Source organism: Netta rufina (assembly GCF_964035555.1).
Source record: "Netta rufina genome assembly, chromosome: 10".
Lineage (NCBI taxonomy): Eukaryota > Metazoa > Chordata > Aves > Anseriformes > Anatidae > Netta > Netta rufina.
This window is the reverse complement of record NC_140133.1, coordinates 16,980,060-17,001,818: the sequence shown is the minus strand read 5'-3', so window position 1 is coordinate 17,001,818 and position 21,759 is coordinate 16,980,060. Positions and strand designations below refer to the sequence as shown.

Below are 21,759 nucleotides of genomic sequence, written 5' to 3'. Positions count from 1 at the left end.
CAGATGGTTGGGATGAGCTGCCCCGAGGAGCAGCATCTCCCCTCGGCTGCTTTGCTGGGGCCGTTTGTTGCCCTCTTCTTTCTGTGAATCCAGTCCTGGGTGCTGGGAGGAGCTGGCAGTGATAGAAAACTGTCCTTTTTGTGGTGCTGGTGAGTCTGTGGCTTTGCAGCTGTGGTAGTGAGTTGTGTGGGGGTTTCTCATGTGGTTTTCAGGCACATGATGTGCTCTTGCTCTTGGGTCTTCTTGGACTTATCATCTTCATCGCCTCCTGAGACCCACGGGCAAGGTGCTGTGGGTCCTCCATCGTGGGACATCTCAGGATTTCATCTCCTTTGTGTGCAAAACCCACCCCTTTTCCACCCTGTGTGCTCAGAGCAAGGCTTTCCACAAACCCTAGCAACTCCTGATCCTTAGGAAATGGTCTCATTCCTTCTCCCTGCCCTTCAGAGGTTAACCTGCCTGCTCTCACAAGGGCAAGGCTTCAGTTCCCTAAGTTCTGGGCACACCTGTGGCCCTCCCCAAGTGATAACAAACCTCAAGAGCACTGTCTGCCTTCATTTTTTTTTTTAATAATTGTGTTTTGGAGTGCGAGGTGCCGATGTGGAGCCAGCCCAGGCTGCCTCGTGCCCCAGGAGAGGCGCAGGGGGAGCAGTGAATGGCGAGCGCCCTGGCACGGCGCCCGGCTCCCAAGGACCACTCGGAAAAGCAGAAAGGGCATTTCTGTGCTTGGCCGGACTGGAGTGTTAGCTCTGTTTGCAACGCAGCCAGGTGGCCACCCACGTGGAGTTTTGTTCTTACTGGGCAGCTTTGAGCTGGCATCGACTCTGGGTTCTGCCCGAGTGGGACAGCCTCAAAGCAGGAGGGAAGGACCTGGCTCTCTTTTACCACCATCCTGCAGAAGTTGGATGAAGCCTTCCTTCAGATATTCCTTCAGGTGAAGGGGTTCCCTGTGCTGGAGGCCGACTGGAGCCTCCACACCTCCTGGTGGGCAGAAATACAGCAAGACATCTGGTCTTAAACGCCAAGTGGAGCAGCGTGGTTCCAGGAATAATAGTTAAAAGGAGGTGCATTAAGCTTATCCAAATACCTCCGGAATCCAGCGGTTTCCCAAGAGATTGGGTCCTTAACTGCTTCCTGCAGCAGAAGGCTAAGGAAATGTTCCCCTTCTCATCCCAGCCCTCTGTAACACAAAGGATAAAAAGCTCTAAAAGAGAAAGCTTGGTCCTTGGTTCAACCTCAGTAACATCTGCCCACCCTGAATTAGCTGGGATGCTTTCAGCTGTGAAACTGCCCAAACCTGAGGGTGCTCACTGAATAATAAACAGGGGTACCTCCAGGGAGGTGACAGCCTTGTCCTCTGGGGGATCAGAAAATACCTTCCCCATCTGAAGGCAAAGGGTGCTTGGTTTTGGTGCCTGGCTGATGGTAACGTGGGGTTTGAACCCAGCTGGGGAGTCACAAGCTGCAGCCTGTGGAAATGGAGGTGGCTGTTAATCCTGGGGCGTCCTGAGGTACCAGGCTTTGGTGGGAAGGGCAAGCTTGTGGGAAGGACTTTCTAAAGTTTTATTGGCTATAATTTTTGCTTTTTCTCAGTCCTATTGTGTGAATTGCATTAATGAAGAAGTCTGGCTTTGTAAATGGAGGGAACTGAAAAACAGCACTGAAAAGCTCTTGAATGCTTAAAAATGCATCTGTAAGAGATGTGGCATTATATATATGCTGTGGCTGAGTGTAATGAAGACCTATTAGAGCTCTTTACAACTGGCAGAAGCTGTAGAGCTGTCCCAATCTCTGAGATAAAGCTTTTGGCTGTGTACCTAACAGTGGGTGCATTATCTCTGCATTCCTGCAGATGCATACATGTCTGTGTGGTGGTACATGCAGCTGTACATTCACATCCAGAAAGTCACCTACATGTGCAAGTTGAGAAAACAACTTTTTGTGCTGCTCTGCTCTAAAATCCTCACAGGTATCCTGCTGCTGTCCCAGCAGTAAGCACTACTGAAGGAGTTACACAAAAGACTGAATGCTGGTGCTGATAGATGGCCCCGCTCTTAGCATTGGGGCTGTCTCATCTTCCCCCAGCAGGGGATGTGCTGCGAACCCCAATTTGCAAACTTCCCCATCACGCCATCACCTCTGTGATGTGCAGCTTCAGCCCTTTGCTGCTGCAGCAAGTGCTGCGCTCTGTGGTTTGGGGGGCGAAGGAAGCTGTCTGTGCTGTGCAGGGAGAGCAAGTTTATCTAGAAAATAGCTCTGCTTAGGGCGTAAAATACGGAGTAAATTAACTTGAAAGTCTCTTCTGGCTCTTCGTTGTCAAGCGAAAGGTGGTTGGGTAGATTTATTTGCCTTGTTTTGCAGCAAACACGTTATATATAGCCTGGCTTTTATTTCTCTTGATCTGGGTGGAAATGGTTTCTTTGAAATGCAGCCTTTCCGTCTTGAAGGTCAATTAAAACAGGTTGGAGGTCAGATAAAATAAAGGGGCAGAACATTTGCTGCTTCGTGCATCTATTTCTGTAATGTTATCAGTGCATGTGGTTTTATTTCTAGCGTTTTGTTCCAGGGCTTCCTCTAAGGCTGAACAAATTGAGTCAGTTGGATGCAGTACAGCCTCCAATTTGGGGTTAGAAATCCATTAAATTGCTCGGTGCTTTATTGGCAATATAAAAGTGCTTGGAACGAGAGTGCATTACCATTGGACATCGATTACTCGGGAGGGGAGGGTGGATGCCTGTGTCAACCACACATCTCCAGCCTGGATGGCCAACTGAGGCGTTTTTTTTAGCTTAAAATGTGCATATTTTGCCCTTTAAAATGCCGCTCGCTATTACAAAGCAGCTATTTTTAAACTGAAAATGGGGAGCTGACTTCCATATGTTCTTCATGCCTCGGGGGGGTTAGAGCTGGCCGTGCAACCCGCTGTGCTGTCAGCGTGGGTAACCGGTCCTGGACGTGGGGTTACGTGTGTAATTCCTCTGTGGGCAGGGTCTCTGCAGTCAGTCAACCTCTTGTCTTGCAGCCCACACATTGAAAATTTAAGGGAATGTCCTCACCGGGCTTGGGTTCAAACCGAGAAACTGCGTGGTGGGGGCAGCGCTGTGATCCCCATCACAGGGGGAGCGTGGCTGTGCTCGGAGGGGATTTACCCCACGGTGGGAAGCTGCAGGGTTGGCTGAATGTCTTGGGACCTGGGTCACTGCCACCAGCTGGGAACTGGGGACGGACTGGTGGCTTCGGTACTGGGGGGTGGTTTGCGGGGCTGGCTGCTTTGGCTGTGATCAGCTGGTGCATTTTTGCAGCAAATGTCAGGAGACGGCTGGAAATCCAAGTCGCAGCACCTGCGTTTCTGAGCTGGCCGTGCAGCAGATGCACGTGAAGGAGCATCAAGGTGAGGCCATGGCATAGCCACATGTGAGAGCCAGCCCTGTCTCTGGGAGATGGATGCCTCACTGCTCTTGCACCCTTCTGTGTGAGGGAGGCGATGAAAAGCAGTGTCGGAGAGGTTTGGGCTGCGGTAGAAACCCTCCCGCTGTTTTTCTAAGGCTTTTTCCCCCCCTTACTCTTTGCCTGACTAGTTTTAACCAGCACACAAATATTCCTTTGTGCCGCTTCCAAGCGAATGTGTTTTTTGGGGGGAGATTGGCCCTTCCTGATTAATAAGAAGAATGGCGAGGGAACGAAGCACCGGGCACACGCTGCGGGGAGGTCACAGCCCTCCCACACCACTCACCATTGACCATGCTGGGGCACAGGCTCCGTGCCAGCCGTGGTGGCTTTTTGGTGGCACTGGTGGCTGCGGTACCAGGATGAGGGGCTCCGTGGAAAGGCAGCGCTGGCTGCACACCAAAATTCAGCATGGGTTTGATGCTCGCCCTCCCCAGCAGCCAGGGTGCTGTTTGCAGCACGAGAGCTGTGCCCGGGGATGTTTGAATAACGCTTCTGATGGACAAACCGTGGTGGTGGAGCGCTGGAAAAACTTTTTCTGAGCTTACCAGAAACATTTACGGACGTGGCTGTGCTCTTGAGGGATTCACGTGGTTTCAGAGCACATTACGATCCTGTGTTTTGGTAGGAAACGTGTCTTAAAAATACAGGTTATTGGATATCATTGAGTGATTGGCGGCCTCGGATGTTTTCTTGAACTGTGGAGACTTCTGAGCAGTGCTCGGGGAGTTTCTGGGTTATCTCTTTGCCATCTGCACTCGACCTGCAGCCCACAGCTGGATTTTGCGTGGTCATGCAGCGGGAGGCTCGAGGTTGATCTGCTGCAAGCACTGGTGAAAAATTGCACAACTTTTGGGTGAAAATATTTGCTTTGCAGGAGCAACAGTACCCGAAGCAGTAAATAGCACTTAGCGCTGATTTATCAATGCAGCTCTTGTGTGTTCGTGTCAGTTAATGGAGGCTTAGCAGTTGCTGTAAGGTAGGCATACAGTAAATTACAGAGCTGTTAATCCTCGATAAATTGGGTTAGTATGTTGAATACACAGCGGGGAACCTTAATTGAAAATGCTCGTGCAGGAGCCGTGGCCTTTATCGATTTTTTCCCTGGGAGATGTGGTGGTGGAAGTGGGAGCTGCTGGGTTCACGTGGCCGAGCAGGGCCTCCAGCCCCCCAGTAGAGAGGAGCAAGGAGCTTACCCCCAGTTTGGGTTTTAGACACGTCTTTCTCTCGAGACTAAGCAGCAGATTAATTAAACAAAACCAACAAACCCCATGGGGATCTGGGCAGATGAAGGGTGGGGTTTACTTGTGGGTTAAGAACTTCCACATCCTGATTTTCCTTCCAACTGCTTTACCTGCCACAGGTGGCAAACCGGGGTTGTTTAATGTGAAATTAAATCCGTTTGTTTTTATTTAGATGCTCCTGGCCCCTTTGATTATTCTTTTTTTTTTTTTTTTTTTTTTGCCTTGGGGCAATTCTTGCAGCTGATAGCTCAACGTGTTTTGGAGAGAACCTGTCTCCTTCAGCCCGTGCAGCTTCCCAGCAGCAAGTAAGGTGAAAAATTGCTGCAATTAAACACTGCCCGAAGCCTTGCAGCATCCCCGCTTCCCTGCGCACAATGCTGCCTTTCACTGGGCTGTCTGGTTGAGGGCTGAGGAACATGCAGCCATAACGGGAGCTTTTGTAGCCTTAGTCACTGCAGGCAGAGTGGCTGCTGCTTTTATTTTTCAGAAGCAGAGAGAGCTGAGAATGCTGTCACACCTCCTGCGTGCTGTGCCCTCTCTTCTGCTGGTTTGGGACCTCGCTGGCTGCAGGGAGAGGAAGGTGCTGGCCCTGTCCCTGTCCCGGCAGCTGCTCCCTGTCCTCGCTCTGCCATTGATGTGCCTTTATACAGGGCAAGTTGAAGCTGATCTTCTTTCTTTGGGGAAAAAATTAAAACATCTGGGGTGTTTTGAGGAGACGGTCTTCCGAGCAAAGCCAAACTTCTTTTGTTTTGCTAAGGTTATTAACATAGGAAGAAATAGGATCCTAGGTTTTGTCAAAACGTATCTGTATAAACTGAGCAGGGCCTGAAATAACCTGACACTGCCCTTCTAAGAGAAGGGTAAGAATGGGAATTTTCCTGGTAGGAGCCTTACAAAGCCCAGCTGCAGCTTGGTGCTACCCAGCACCTCGTGCAGGAGGAAAGGCAGGGGCTGAAGATGTTATTTGAAGTTATTCAAAGGTGGCTGGAGGAATTAGGGAACTATCTCAACCACAAGTTAAACTAAACTGCAAACTGATACAATGGGTCTCAGTGATGTGGTTTTAATTAGTATTCTTTGCATTAATGTCTGCGTGCATCTGCTGGGATCGGCGTGGTATTGATTCTTTGGTAATCATGCTGCAGGAATTTCCTTCAGACGGCATTGTTAGTCATGGCTGGGAGGGAGTGATTCATGCTGCAGCTTTCTGGGTGTCTGGATGACCTCTCAAAGTTTGTCTTCACTGTCAAATTAGCTCATATTATGGCTTGAGGGTTGCCCTTAAGTTGACTCCCTTCTGCACATAAAGCCCCTTATATGAGTGTGCTATCAACCCAAGCTAATCTGCTGCTGATTTGAGCTCGGGCACAAGCAAAGCTTGAGCTGCTGGCAGGATCTGTCTGTGATGGGGGGATTTTTGCCCACATGAGGGCTGCTCACCCTTCCCTGATCCTCCAGGGACCCTCTCTCCTCTCCAAAGCCCCTGCAGCAGCCGGCTGGGATGTTCCCAGGGCTCCTGCTGCAAAAGCAATCCCCAGGGGCTCAGCTCACTGCGGCCCCAGGCCTGCTGAGCTGAGTTTGGGAGCAGGGGGACAGGGGTGAGGGTGATGAGCCAGCCGGGGGTGCAGAAGCTGTGGTTTTCCACCAGCTCAGCAGGTGGATTCGAAGGGCAGGCAGGACTGGCGGTGGGAGCTGGCAATGGCTGCGGTAGCTGTTCAGCTGCTCTTGCCCCAAACGAGTGGGTTTGGGGCTTGTCATGTGCATGGAAGGGGAGAAGAAAAACCCTAAAGCTGCTCCTTTCTGTCCTTACAGGCCATACAACTGGCTGAGCCCTTGCAGTCTCTTTGATCGCTTTGTGCCTCAGCGTTAAGCCTTGCGTGTCCCTGCTTATGAGGACTCCGCCATCTCTCTGGGAGTCAAAACCTTGTTTAAAAGGGAAATTCAAGCGTGCTTTCTCCTGTGCACAGCTGTATACTTGCTGCATGGGCGATGTGCTCCTCCGGCCCCAGGCTTACTCAGCTGCTGCCATGCTTTTCATACCCAATCAAGTGTGCACGGGGCCTCCACGCCGGGGCTGTAAAGCCCTCCACAAACATGTGGGAAGAGGCTGGTGCCTATTCAGCGAGCTGCGGCCTAGGCAGCTATCTTTCGACAGATTAGCCAGAGGAATTTCTATTGCAGGGCTCGATTGTTCAGGGCCCTCGGCTCCCTTTTGTGCAGGAGCAGTGAAAAGTTGTGTTATGACAATGGTTGACAAAGTGTTTAATGAAAGCCGCGGTTGGCAGGGGCAGAACTTGGAGCCATCCTCCTCTTTCTCCCCCTGCCTGTCATCAGAAGGTGCAGAAACGCTTTTGACACAATCTTCCCCGCTGACAGATGGAGGGGTTTGATGTGCGGCTCGGAAGCCTCCACCTCCCCGAGCAGAACTCAGCCATCATCGGGGTGAGCCGCGACCAGGAGCCACCAGTCTGAGTCCTTTGTCTGCCGAGCCAGCCACACACCTCTGATCTCCAAGGCTGGCCAAGTTCCCAACACAGAGCCAAAACTTGTCCATGAACTCCCCGTGTACCCTGAACACTGCTTGGAGGGCCAGGATCGGCATCTCGTGGGGCAGAGAGCTGGCTGATCCCCTCCTTGGCAAGCACGGCTCGCTGTGTGGCAGTGCTATGACTTTTGGGAAGTGGTGTAAAAGCAGGCCCTGTACCTGGTTACTTAACAAGGCTTTCCTTTGAGTCTCTGCCATGCTCAGTGATCCACAGTGCCATTTTCATAATGCCAAATAAAGACAAACCCTGCTTTCTTATTTAATTAGAGACTGGAATGGGTAAAACAGGTGGCAGAGGGCCCTTCCCATATTGATTTAACATGCTCTTGGTTCCTCGTCAGGGGCATCTTAGGGAAGTGACAAGAGGGGGGGAAAAACCCTACAGTCTGGGATTAGCCAATACAAGGAAGACTTGGTGCATGTAATGGGTAAATAAGTGCAAACACTTCTCATGCCATTAAATCAAAATATGCCTTAATTAAAAACCACAACATTACACCAGCTTCTATTCAAACTGGGGGGAGGGAAATAAGCTGACCACTAGAAACCATTTGAGCTGGTAGCTTCAAAGCGATGCCCATCTGGTTCAGGAGAGCCCTGCTCTGGGATAGAAGTGGGCTCTGGGTTTCCAAGGCTCTTTGAAGAAGACATTAAAACACTGATGGCAGAGATTTGCTCAGTGAGAGCTGTTGCACTACTGCACGTAGTGGGAGTAGTAGCAGTAGTGGAGTATCTGTCAGACTGGGGGCTACATAAGAAATAACACGCTCAGTGCTATAGCAGAGCAGAAGTGTGACCATTTCCAATGATGGCACAGCCATGCCCCAAGCTCAGCATCGCCATCCAGCCTGTGCTGTTGGGCTGCTTGGTGTGCAGAAGCTGATCTGGTGGGCACGTTACAGCCCCTGCAGTGCTCTGTGCGCTGCCACGCGTTTGGGACCCGTGCTTTGCGCTGGGGGAGCGCCGCGTGCACCCATGACCTCAAGTTTTGAGTTCCCTTCTCTATTTGCATTACTGGAACCCAACCAAGACTGAGCCCTCATTTCATCAGCATCGGGCGAACTGAGACAATACCTACCTCAATTTTATTTACAGTCTAAATAGACAAGACAGACAAAGGGTGGCTGTGGAAACAAAAGCTCTGGAGAGGTGATGTGACATGACCCGGTCACACAGCAGGAGATTAAGAGAGCCAGGAGCAGACTGAGGTTTCCTGACTCCTGGTCCCAATGATCTATCTATCAGAGCACGTTAATTCTTTCTCCAATTTGCATGCTGTGGCTGGCATGCCAAATACTGTCTAGTGAGGGGATCTGGGTTCTGGGAAACGCGTCCCTTGCTTGCTAATGCTGCAGGCGACAAATTGCTGGGCATTTTAATGCGAGTTAAAATACAGCAAGTCTCAGAAATGGAGTAAACTGTTTATCTTGGTGTTTCTATTTTCAATTCTCCTGTTTATTTTGCACTGACACTATTTCTGTGTTTCATTTTCCCCACTGACTTTTTGAATGGCATATTCTACGTTTTGTGAGGAAAGATAGAAATTGGAGTGCGTAGCATGAGGCAAACTGAAGATTTGGGCATACAAGGTGGACTTCACCTGTATTTCTGTAGCAAGCACTGGAGAGTCTGTTGGAGCAGGCAAAATACTGCTGTGCTCTCTGAAAAGCTGCTTGTGCAATGGCTTTGATGTTCAAACTTCTCAAATAGCAACAACAATAATCAGAAAGTTGCTTTGGAAGATGTTAGACCATGGCCATGAAATCCTTTAATCTGCTAAGACTTTTGGTTTTTTCACTTTTGAGCTTTTGAAGGTCATGTCAGCATCACTCAGTGTTTGAGCATGGGCTAAGCCCGGGATCTGTTCCCTTTGACAAGTGTGCAGCTGATCAGTTTGGTGCCTGTGATCCTCAGTGCTTGGGTTGTGAAATAGCCTCTGAGCTTATTGTGGGGGAGTGTTTTGAGGATAAATATTTTCCCTTAAAAAATGCAAAGATTTGCAGCAATAGAAGGCATAGAAATACATTAAAACAGATGGATTCAGGCTAGCACCATGGCTGCATTTTCTCCCTTGCTATATGTCGCTAATATTTCTGTGTCTGCTTAATTCCTACTGTGTTGAGCCTATAGGACATTGCCTGTTATATTTTCTTTTTTCACCTGTATATCAGACAGGACAAGCTCCAACCTGATTTTGCTGTGTGGTTTAAAAAAAATAGTAGTAATGTAATCTGTGGGCAAATTGCACTTTAATTCGTAATTGTGCTATGAATACGGACTTGGCTTTCAAACGCGCTCCGAGTTTAAACTGCAGTTTGACTTTTATTTAGACAAATGCCTTTGAGTTCATAGTGAAATGGATATCTGCTGTAGGCTGGTATTGATTTAAAGGTCTCTTGAGTGTTTTAAAAGACGGTAGGGGCTCATAGGACAGCATATTTTAAAACTAGATGCTTGGTTAGGTTTTACACTCCTATGTTGCTTTAGGCCTAGTTTCTGCTAAAGGAATCCTGCGCTGGTGATTTCTAGAGCTTTCTTTCACAGCAAATACTGGCCAAAAAAATGGTACATTTTGGGTAAGATGCAAGGTATTTCTGAAGTGATGGGGAACAGCTCATGCAGAGAACTACCGTGTGAAGGGGATTGCTTTGAGGACTTCCCATAAAACGTGTTGTGGAAGGGCAGGTGATCAATAACTGCTTTTTAGCTCGAAAGAGACGTTTATCGCTTCCAGCTAAGCACACAAAGTTGGTGATCTTTCAAGTCTTGGCACTTGGAAGTGTCACTGTAGGCCTGAATTCCTCTTTGCGTTGCAGTAGGCCTGAATTTTCCTCCTTGGGGTGCAATGGAGCACATCGGGCAGGAGGCCTCTGCGCCATGGCAGCTGCCCTCTTTCCTCACCTCAGGCCCACCACGGCGGCCCTGTGGACTTGGGGCCTGTTCAAGCTCCAGGCCCGCTTTGGGTACCGCAGGCACAGCTTTATAACAGAGAAAATACACAAACCGGGGAAGGTTGGCCAGTTTTCCAGTCAGACTGGCTCGGTGGTTTGAATAAGCAGCTGAATGTTTGAGGGCTTATCTAAAATCAGGCCATGAATCTTTTGGGTCATGTTCAGAGGTGCAATAAGAGGGTGTAACCTCCCTGCAGAGGAGACAGGAGGGTTGAGTTTTACCCAGGATAATATCCTAGAGCAGGGTGTGGAGCAGGATGAAATTAAAGAAGGTCCCCCTCACAATTTCCTCGCAACTCCTTGCGGTTGCTTTCCTTGCTACCGCCCATCAATTTGCCTCCTCCCTCTTTAGATTACACACTCACGGTAACATGCCAACACTGCATACATCACATTAATTAGGACACTTGTTAATTTCCGCATCATTAGTCACTTGGTCTTAATTGATCTGTGCTCTCCGGTAAGTCCCCAAGTGCAGGTTTGACCTGTGTATGGTGTGCTGACAGGGTGCCTCTTACAGGGCACTTGGCTGTTGCCACAGAGCACAGCAAAGGTCTTGCTTTTGGTGTTGCTTTCTTGCCACTTTTAGCATTATTTTGTCGGTTCGGCTCTCCCCAGCCATCCTTGCAGTGCGTTTTTTTCCAGAAGCCTGTTATATAGTTGCTCTCCCATCAGGTTGTTTCCAGATAATACAACCTGTGCCTCAGTAAGGTGCTATAACCTGATTTAGACGTGAGCTGTCTGTAGTTCGTGGGTTGGAGGTGTTGAGGTACAAAACCTGTAGTACAGTGACCAGCTGAAAGCTGTTATCACTGATGCTGATGACATTGAGTGGCATACTAATGACAGCTTGTTAGAAAATGTAAAATATATTTATGTTGACACACAGGAAGCGTACCTACCTATATGTGTGTTTTGTTTGTATGTGATAACACAGTGGTACATAAAAACACCCTCTGTAATGATAGCTATAAAATACTTCGGATAAGCTTTTTTTGATTGTTTCAGTTCAGACTTCAATCTGTCAGGAAATATCCTATTCATCTGTAATTAGTTGTGTGGTTGTGAATAACCAATAGAAGGATGATAAAGTAATTGCCTAATATAAAGACAGATTAACACCACACTAATGCAAAAGAGCATAAAGCTTAGGGCAAGCTAAATAACATTCTGATCACAGAACTAAAGTAACTCATATTCAGCAGAAAAGTGCTGCCCTACTGTGTTTAAGTACTCTTAAAATAAAAAACCCCACAACCTACCAATTCCCAGTGCAATCCAGAATAATTGTGATGAGTGTGTTTTGCTGAGTGCAGTGGCTGCGCAATGCTCATCCTGTTCTCTCTTACTTTAACAGAAACCTGAGCTACAACAAGTTGACGGAGATTGATCCTTCTGCCTTTGCAGAGCTGTTGAACCTGCAGGAAGTGTAAGTATTTAAGTGTAAGGCTTTAGTTTTATTTTGCAAGGGCAGCTTGTGGGACTGCAGGAAACTGTATATAGTTTCCCAAGATGATATCTGCCTTTAGCCAGTTTGACTGAGCACATCTGGCTTGGTGTGGAGTTTTTTCATATTGTACCTGTGCTGCTTTTTTAAAACTAATCAATTAACAAACACAACAACCAATTAAAGCAGCGTAGCTGTTATTGGAAATCATTGGTGTTTGCTTCCCTCTGTCTTGTGCAATGCTCTGAGGGAGCAGTTCAGCTAACACACCTGTACATACACACAAAGCTCCTTGCTGAAAGGATAACCCTGAAGCAAGGCAGAACAGCCTGGATTGTGATATCTGATGCCAACCTAACCCAAATCTCCCAGGAAACAAAGGTGTAGTGTAGTGGATAACAAAGCACTTAACTGTGTCTCCTCCTTTCTTAGACATTTGTATTCCTTTTGGAACGAGGACAAATTCTGTCTGAAGTCTGCTAGGACAGCCTAAAAACAGCAGAGCTGTCTTCTGCTGTGGTGGGGGAGGAGGAGCCAGTGAAGGCTGGCTGGAACAGGTCCCCTGGCTGGTGGAAGGAAATCTTGCTTGGGGAATGAATGGCAGGGTGTCCTGCCTCCTGACCTGCGTAAATGCTCAGCAGTTGTGCTCACAGGGCTGCTGTGCTTGTCAGCTATTTGCAGCAATTTCTGGAGCTCTGATTTTGGGTTCTGAAAAACGAAAGTGACTAAAATTGTAAGCGGTGGGTTGAGGTAATGAGCTCTCATTTGAATGTTGAATTGCTGGCATACTTGAGGTTTGGGCTGTGTTTGAAGAGCTACTGATGCCTCATGGGAAACTGAAAAAACATTTCCTTTCAGAAACAATGCTGTGCTCTGTGTATATCGTTCATTTTCTCTTGTCCTTTGTCTGTTTTCATTAAGTGTTGGCTCTGGGGCTTGCGGAGGGGCCAGATCCTGTGATCCTTAAATAGGCAAAGCAGTCTGCAGCAGTGGGAGCTCTGCCTGCCTAATGCCTGCCGGATTGGACTGTGGGGATTAATGCAATGGATCTCCACCTGCCTGATTGCGCGTGGCTCCCCTGCTTAAACAAACAGCAGGGACTTGCTGGGGATCGTGACAAAACGAGGAATATGCATGGGGAGTGAGCGCAGTGCTCGGGTTCAGCTCGTTGTGATTGCCGCAGAGAGCAGGAGGGGAGGGAAAAGAAAGTGATGGAGGTGAGCAAACTGTTGCCTATGGGACCTGTCTTCTTTAAACTGCGGAAAGCCTTAAATTGCTCTGTGCTTAGAGAATAGAATCACAGCCCTGATCCCATGAGACTTTCGAGTTATCCTAACATGATTGTGGCTTAGCAATAGCTTTTATTTGTGGAAGTGCCTGCAGGTGTGTGACTGGGAGCACGAAGCCGAGAGATTTGTATGGCTTCTGGTAGGGAGCCCCCGTGCACAAAGCGCTGCACGCACTGAGGGCAGGGTGGGCTCTGCACTGAACATGCAAAACGTCAGGGTTTGGGGGAGGTAGGCAATGCAGCCTGAGGAGTGGTGGTGCGGATAACAGCAGCTTGCTGTTAGAGAGGCAGGGTAAGGGAAAAGGGAGGCAGTGGGTAAGTGGATAGGAGGGAGAGGGAGCAGTCAGATGGGAGACAGAAAGGGAGGCAGAGGTCTGGAGCAAAGCCTGGAAGGCAAGCTCTGGAAAGTGTGAGGGAGAAGCTCTATTAAAAGCCCTATCTACCAATCTTGGTTGCTTTTGAATAACAGCTAAACCACAGACCACTGAAATAAACTGCGTTTCACAAAGAGAACCACATCTGTACTTCCAGAGCATCTCTTTCTGAGTTTTTAAGCACTTTACAAACATTCATGAAATAAGCATCATGCTGTGGCATGTCTTGAGAGCAAGTCAGTGTTTTGCTGTGCGCGCTGTGCTGGGCAAACCAAGTCACCCTCAGGGAATGAGATTGCCCCAAATAATAGATGCATTGATAAGACCTGAAACCTCCCATGATGCTTCAAACATGGAGCCTCTGATTCCTAAGCGTTACAGATGGGGCTCAAAGCTCTGCGTGCGTGTGAATAATTAGTGCCATTTATTTTGGAAACTTTTTGTTTGCAGACATTTTCACAAAATTCAGGGGAAAATGGAGATCTAAAGCTCAGAGCTTATCTTGCATGCACTGTTTTGCTTTGCTAAGATTGTAATAAAGCAAATAGTACATAGGCAACTGGCTTTTTTGATCGTTTTTAGAAGCTTTTTTTTTTTTCCTTGAACTCTCACTTTGTGCAGGAGGCAATTCAGTAGCTCAAAGTGATACAAACCCCAGGATCCCATATACTCAGGAATACGTAGCTGTGTGCTGGTGAAAGCTCAGGTAGAAGAGGCTTCAGCAGGATGTTACCTCCCTTATTCAGGACACCTGTAGTTTCTCCCGTGTCCCTTCCATGGTTCCCTTTTAAAGACGCCCCAATCTTGTGCCTTGGCTGCAATTATAGGAGGGGGATGTTACTGTGGGGCAGCCCTTTTGTCCTTTGTGGGGTTTTCTCAGGTCATATGGGATCCATGAGAGTGATGGTTACAGGGCTCTCAGGTTTTCCAAGCTCATTTTGTGACAAAGAGGTAGTAACTGTGCTAAAATTCCTCTACAAACAACTCACCTTTTATTTTCTAAAGTGCCTTTCACTGAAAGCTCTGGAGAGCTGTGCTATTTTTGAGCAGGCTCCATTTCAGCCCGACAGCAGCCTGGCAACCAGGCTAAATATTTTATACAGGTGGTCCCCTCCTGCCTTCCCTTGCCATTCAGGGGCAGCAGGTTTGTGTCCTCAAAGGAGAAAGGAGAACGTTTAATTTTGTTGAGCTTGGTTGTTCTGTTCTTTGTTTTTACTATTTTGTTGCTCTTCCTTGGGGGAAGGGGAAAGAGGAAAGGGAAATCCCAGAGAAATTCAGAGCTTGGCTGTCTCCTCTGCATCAGCAACTGGTGACTGTAAGCCAAGAGAAAATGAGGTGGGAGAGCTGCTTTCTGACTGCACTGTTTAACCGAGAAAGACCTGATAGGACACTGATAGTTGAAAGATCACACTTACGTCAGAGGAGGGTTTGGACACTTGTTAGATACTGGTTGGTGTTAGAGCTGCACAACCAGAGCTGGCCCAGGCTGTGGAGCCTTGGGCTGTGGGCCCAGTTCTCCTTCCCCTTGTGTGGCTTTCAGAAAGAAGATGCCGGGCTGGATGTTAATGTAAAATATGCATCTCAATGCTTTTTCCAGCCTGCTTTGCACTGTCGAAAGCTCTAGACCTTTCTGTGGTATCAGTAACAATGAGCTTTTAGTTGCGAAGTAGAGCTCCTTGCTGTATTGCAGTGCCTCCAGCTCTTTTCCCTTACGTTTTAAGGTAGGGTTATAATGTCAGAGGCAGAGCTGAGGCTGAGAAAAGCTTTTATCCCAGCACTACCTGGAACTCCTCATGAAATCAAATACAGCTCCTGCTCTCGGAGGAGTCAGGAGGAAGTTCTGCCATAGATGCATCACTGCCCTCTCCCACCCGCCAAAGATATTTTTCAAGTGCCAAAAAAATATCCCCAAACAAGACCAGAATTTAGGATTGCCCCAACTCATGCCCGGGGTTTAGCACCCCTCAGCTGCACCACATTCCTCCGCTCTTGCTTTGTGTTTGGATGCATCTGGATGTGATTTTTCAGGATTTCCTGGGAAGGGGTGGCTGGGGAGCATGGCCTGCGAGTGTCGGGGTGCTTTTGAGCCTCGCCTGTGGAGGGGAAGTGAATAGTTTTAAGAGAAGCAGAGGGCAGAGACATGGCAAGGCCCTGCTGATCAGCACAGCTGGGGGCCCGGGGAGCTGCCACCCTGCCCGGCTCGGCCTCGCAGGGGCTTGGGTTTAATGGATTCAGCATGTGGAGGTGGGGGGGCAGCAGGATGGCTAAGAAATTAGGTAATTTTCAAGCAGCCAGACAAGCAACTGTTACAGTAATTAATTGACTAATTCACCGTACAAACAAGGGCTCTTTAAACCAAGGAAGAGCCGGTCACATGGCGAGGATCTGTTTTCAGTCAGAAAAACACTTCAAACATTAGGCCATTGAGGGGGGACATTTTTGTAACCGCCTTTGCAGGAGCGGGGCCAGTCTGCAATTGCTATTAGTCCTGTGGGGCCGCTGGGGGCTGGCTGGAGCAGGTCACCTGGGTTTGGTGGCCTTTTGGTGCCCAGTGCCAGTTTTTGCATGTTTGTGGCCAGTTCTGTGGGGCTGCTCCTTGTGGGATTTCCAGAGCCAGGCCTGGCGCAGGGAGGAGGCGGTGTAGCCTGAGGGCTGCCATGTCACCCCTGAGGGCCACCATGTCGCCCCCGCGGCCTGGCTGGGCATGGAGTTGGTGGTGGGAGGGGATGCAAAGTCTGGCTTGGTTAAAGAAGGTGTTGTGGGAACGGTTGTGGAAGCTCTCATTTAGTTATTAAAGAGTTGGAATGAAGATGTGAAACTCAGATGCAGATAAACCCCTTGAGATGGAGACCTCTGCCAAAAAGCTGGTGTTCCCGGTGGGTCAGTGAAGACAGATGCCCAGCTCATGCACACCTCCTTGTAGGCTTCTCACTTAAACGATTAATTTCTTCTTGTTGCAGGAGACTGAACAACAACGAGTTGACCACCATTCCCTCCCTGGGACCTGCATCTTCCAGTGTCCGTGCCCTCCACCTGTGAGTTGCTGTGGCCTCATTACTTTTGTCTTTCTGCTGCTGTTTGTGGGGTGGATGTAACTGCTACTCAGAGTTTCGTGTCACACCCGCTTCTGCTAGCTCTTCAGATTTCGCTATCAGGCTTGATACCTTAATTAAGAAACATCTGGAGTTGAGATTTGTGAGATCGTGTATGATAAACGTGCTGTTCTAATACAGCGTGTACGCGCAGGGCACAAGATAATGCTTGCAGGCTGATTAGAAATCTGCAAACTCTAGTGCAGATCATTTCTCTGATACTTAATTTTATGGAGTGATCCAAAGTAGGCAACCGTAATGTCCGTCTGTCAGCACAGCCAAGTCTGTGTAAATGTCTCTAGAGTTTTAAAAGTCACTTCGGTGCCAGTCTGGGTTTCTGCATCTGGCTGGAGTGGAGCTGTCCGGGATTTAGCAAATTTTAATTGATTTGAAATATCACCTTTTGGCCTGCATGTCAGCAGAACCCCAATGAAAAATGATTATAGCTGTGATTAATATGAAGGGTCCATTGGATTGTGTTCTGTCGCAGATAAATACGGTGGGCAGTGCTTCCACACAGCCTGTGGAAATGTCAGGATGGGCAGCCATGGAAATAGTTACAGAATAAGATGCTCCTAGCAGAAATGCACATTGAAGTTGCACATTGTCATTGTTGCATTCCTGCTGATGGAGGAAGGCAGAAACTCTTTAATGGTTTTGTTATTCTTGTGATTGTACTCGTTTGTCTCACTAACACTTCATCCCTTGCCTAACCATTGAAAACTTATAGTCAGTGGTAACTTTTGTCACTGAATTCCACAGGTTAGTCATGTACTGAGTAAAAATATTTTGTTGTTCTTCGTTGTCTGACTTTGGATTTCAACCATTGTCTCATACTTGTACTGTTAAAGGAGTATATAATTTTACCTTTTCTTTATTGATTTTTCTTTTTTTCTTCTGGCGCTGTTCTGGTTATTTCTTTTCTCTTAAAGCCAGAGAGTATTCATGTCTTAATCTTTCAGGGAACTTATTCCAGACCCATTTTTATGGTCTCTTTCAACTTTTTTTCTTTGAGAGAGAGAGTGATTGGTGATTGCAAGGCTAGGTCTGCAGAAACTTTGAAGTTGCTAACTTCAGTAGTGTAGGTGCCTGCAGAAGTGTTAGACACCTGAGAACCCTTGTACATCTGCCACCAAGGATCTCAGGTTGGGGACACTGCCGAAGGGAATAAAGACATAATATCAGACTTCTTAGTACCTTAAGAGTGTGGATTTCTAAAATTATTTTTGCATGTGTCTGCTTGTAATGCACACCAAGAAGGAATTTTGCTGAGGTATGCGTGATACCTCCCAGGTTCCTGGGAAGGGGAAGTGCTTATAGCTAATATGGCATCCTGCAAAGAGCCTGAGCAGTTCGAGCGATGTCTTCCATTGTGCATGGCCTTGAAGCATCCAGCTGCAGGCAAGTGTCCTGCCCCTTTGTAGCTGCAGTGGTTGGGCACCTCCTCATAGTGGAAAGTGCCAGTGTGCCCTCATGACTTGAAAGGCTCTGAATTACTCCAAGATAACCTTGATCAGTTGGCTAGAAGTACATTCCTATTACTTAAATCAAGGACAGAATTGACTGAAATGAATTGGCACCATTCCTGCTTTTCCATTAGGCAGTGTTAAAATATGCAAAGCAGAAGAACTCCTTCATTCCCTTAATTCAGTTTAAGGATCTGAGCTTAAAGTTGGCATCCATCTCTCTCTCCTGGCATGAAGCAAGTTTTGCTTTCATTTGAGATATGATGCCTTTGATCTGGTTCTTGGGCATGGTGTGTTCCTACAGAGCTTACAAAGAGCCAAAGTATTCCCGTGCTATCAGCAGCGCTGAATCTAGCGAGTGTCTTTCAGTTTAATTGGTACGTAACCACTCCACCTCCTGGGTGGAGGGGTGGCTTGTGTCTCAGCAGTTATCAGACCTGTCGAATGTGTCGCATGCAGTTGGTGTGAAACCAACTTGTTTGATTTCTGCCTCCTGCCGCAGCCTCTCCGTGCTCGTGTGACCGCATGTGAAGCCTGCGTTCGTGATCTGGGGGCTGCTGGCTGCAGCGCCGTGCAGTAACTCCCTCCAAGCAGGGTCCCTTGTTGAGGCACCGTCCCCTGACATGAGGCCATCTGCTTGCCACTTGAGCTGAGCTCACTGAATTGCTGCATAACCCAGTGTGCAATGGCTCAGCTCATGCGCTGGGATTCCAAAACTTCAGAGACCTGATTTATGGATGGAAAGCTCGCATACAATTTGCCATCCAGGATATAGTTTTTAGGCCCTTCAAAACGCCTTTTCTTTCTCTCAAAGTCCATAAATGATCTAATTTTCACAAGCCCCTGTTGTTATTTTTGCTATTAATTTAGCCTTTGGCAAAGGACCAAATTGTTAGAGCTTTGCCTTTTTATTCCTGAAATGAAATAAGCGGTTGGAAAGGAGTAACACTGACTGGTGGAAGGCAGCAGATTTACGTCTCCTAAAATTTCAGAGTGGTACAGAAGGAAGGGGAAGGTACAAAGCCAAATGATAAAAGGACGGTACTCTAAACAGACCTGCTCAGTATCACTTTCCAGAAATCTGTATTGCTTTCCTCAGCTGCTACCCATAAATAACTCTGATAGTGGGATTTGTAATGCTGCTGTCATACCTTAGCAAGAAGGATCTCTTGTTTAGCTTATTTCAGAGAATGCCATGCTTTTTTTTACCCCTGCGTTTCCTTTTATTTTTTATCAGAGGTAAGAATCTGAAAGGTGTTTTAAAATACCTGCTTTAATTGATGTTGCTGACTAACTTGCATCGGAATGATTTGCTGAGGAAGTGAGGCTTTCTCCATCTCTGAGAGTCTTTAAATCAATTGGATGGCTTCCTAAAAGATGGCCCTTTGGTTCAACTCCAGGTTAATGGGCTCGGTACGCGAAGCGTTGGGGAAAGTTCTCTGGCCTGGTGTGATGTAAGGAATCGGATTATATGATCATACTGGTTCTTTCTGGCCTTCACATCCATGAAGTAATAATTGGGGAGGTTGCCAAACCAAATCCAGGGTGAAGACTCATAATGAGGACTGTGTACTGAGCAATTGGTTTATGTTTGAGTATATAGTGTTACAGTGTATTCTTACTGCTAAAGAAAAATAAATACGTTTCCTTTTTTTTTTTTCAGTGTTTATAAATGTGTGAAGTGTGTTTACCTCACAAACCTCTGAAGTAGGTTTTGTATATTGCATGTGGTTAAGTATTTCCAAAGGGCTGTGAATGTATTATAAAAGCAGTGGTTGTGTATTTGTCACTCAAAACGGTCCTTGTGAACGAGTTGCTTCTTTTCCAGCTCTTCCTAAGCTGGGGAAGAGACTTTCAGTCCTCTTGATGCTGGGAGAAAGAAATCTGCATGCTGCCAAACTCAAATTTAATTTTTTTTCAACGAGCTTGGTCCCTTTGCATTACCTGTTTTGGGGTTCCCTGTACCTGCCTTCATCACTCCAGATTTGCTTGACCTCGTGTTGTGGACCGTGGGCTGGTTATGCATATGCAAGCATGTGGGAATCTGTAGGGGAGAGCATTCTCAAGCCTCACTGCAAACCTTTGGATGTTTCAGGCTGCAGATGGATGCAAGGATAACATATGCATCAAACATGCTATGCCTTAACGTACTGCCATGAAGTTTAATTCAGCTTAATTATTCCTTGAAGAGTCAGTTTGCCTCGCATGTTGAAAATACTGCCAAAGTCGTTCATCTCAACGAGAGCAAACATAAGGGACTTGATAAGGCTTTTAATAGAACAGGAGGGAAAAATAATCTATGTAGTGGTTACCAAATAAAGACAGACATTAAATGCAAACATCTGTTAGTGCAAACAAAAGCCAGGAAATTCAGCTGGGAGGGGGAGAGACTGTGAATCTGGATTCATTCCGAAATTACATCGGAGTAGCTGAGAGGAGAATCTTGCCTGAAATTCCCACAGCATTTGTAATTTAGCTACAGTTCCTAGACTTGGACGTTTGGGAGTTGATGGCAGGATGTTTTCACTGACATGCACTTGGCTGAGGATTTCCCTTCCAAATGTTCTGCTGCAGCTCAAGTGTGTTAACTCTGTAGGCTCTTGAGAGGACTTTTCTCAAGCTGTGACCTGATCTGGGGAAGGGAGAAGAGGATGGATGAAATAATTTCTTTAAAGCAGATCTGAATCTAATTATTGTCTTCAACTTCCCGGCCAGCTTGAGTGGAGAGCCTCTAACCTTGCTCGTGTGGAGGACGAGAGGAGGAGCTGAGCTGCGATCAGGGCTGGAGGGCTTTTGGGGCGGCTTCAGGGGGCGATGGGGGCAGATCCGAGCAAGCGTGGTAAACAGCGAGGAATTGGCTGGCGAGGAATTAAGGAAGTTAGCAGATTAAACACTTAAAAATAACTTTCGTTTCTTTCACTGCAAGTCTTTTAAGCCCCCAACCATTTAGGAACAAAAGGGATGGTGACCCACGGCAGTCGCTGTGTGTAAGCAACAGCCAAAGCTGTCTGAGGTGCGCCGGCCCCATGATCTCGCTGTGAATAAACAGATAACAAGGAACTCGGAGCAAGGATTTTTTTTTGGAGCAAAAGAGTGTGAAATAGGATTAGCTGATTCACAGAGGATGCAGCAACGCTCTGTGCCTATTTACTGGGGAAAGCGAAATCAATAGGACCACTCTGCTGCCAAACTGAGCATAAAAGTCTCTTGAAGAAAATCAATCTTCCTTACAGGCTCATTAATGTAAAGATCAATTCACATTAAACTGTAATTAAACAGAGAGGGCTAATAGGAGAAGGGTAAATGATCTACTGTGCCACAGGCAAAATAGATCACATAAAACTGAGAACTAAATACTTGGAGAGTTGGGATCTGGGAGCGGCAGGGAACGTGCGAGGTGTGTTGGAAGGGACTGGGGGGTGTTGGGGGGCGCCGCGTTGTGTTCCTTCTGGATGCCTGGGGTGATACTGGCCAAAGAGCAGTAATTCCTGGATCAGGAGCAGTGTTTCTGCTTGTACCGCACAGTTTGTAAGAGCTTTTTGTCTGAAGTGTTGGGATTTCACTGTACTTCCTGGTTGAATTAGTTAAGCTTCTAACATGAGCCTTTTTTTTTGCTTGACTTTAGCTTTAATTTTTATTGCATCTTGTTCGCACTTCGTACCGGATGAGTTGACGAGCCGTGGGGATCCCTAACATGGCAGAATTGGGACCATACACTTAGTTATCTTCCTCCTGGAGCTTTTGACTTTTGTTTTCTTAGAGAATGCCTGGGGAAGCAACTGTTAGGTTCATGCTGTTATGCTGCTTCTCTGATGTTGTCTGGGGTTTGCAGAGCCTTTCTGAAGACCCCTGTGGTCCATTAGACTCCCTGAGCTGCTGTTTTGCTTTCATCCAAGACAAGAGTG

At 47.4% G+C, this 21,759-nt stretch overlaps 1 protein-coding gene across 1 annotated transcript in view; it reads left to right on the top strand.

Moving 5' to 3' along the window:
- LRIG1 (leucine rich repeats and immunoglobulin like domains 1) overlaps positions 1-21,759 on the top strand; it is an 85,198-nt gene that overhangs the window by 19,873 nt on the left and 43,566 nt on the right. Inside the window, exons 2-3 of the mRNA XM_084292997.1 lie at positions 11,545-11,616; positions 16,257-16,331. Coding sequence (XP_084149123.1) covers positions 11,545-11,616; positions 16,257-16,331 — 147 coding nt within the window. The remainder of the gene's footprint in view (positions 1-11,544; positions 11,617-16,256; positions 16,332-21,759) is intronic.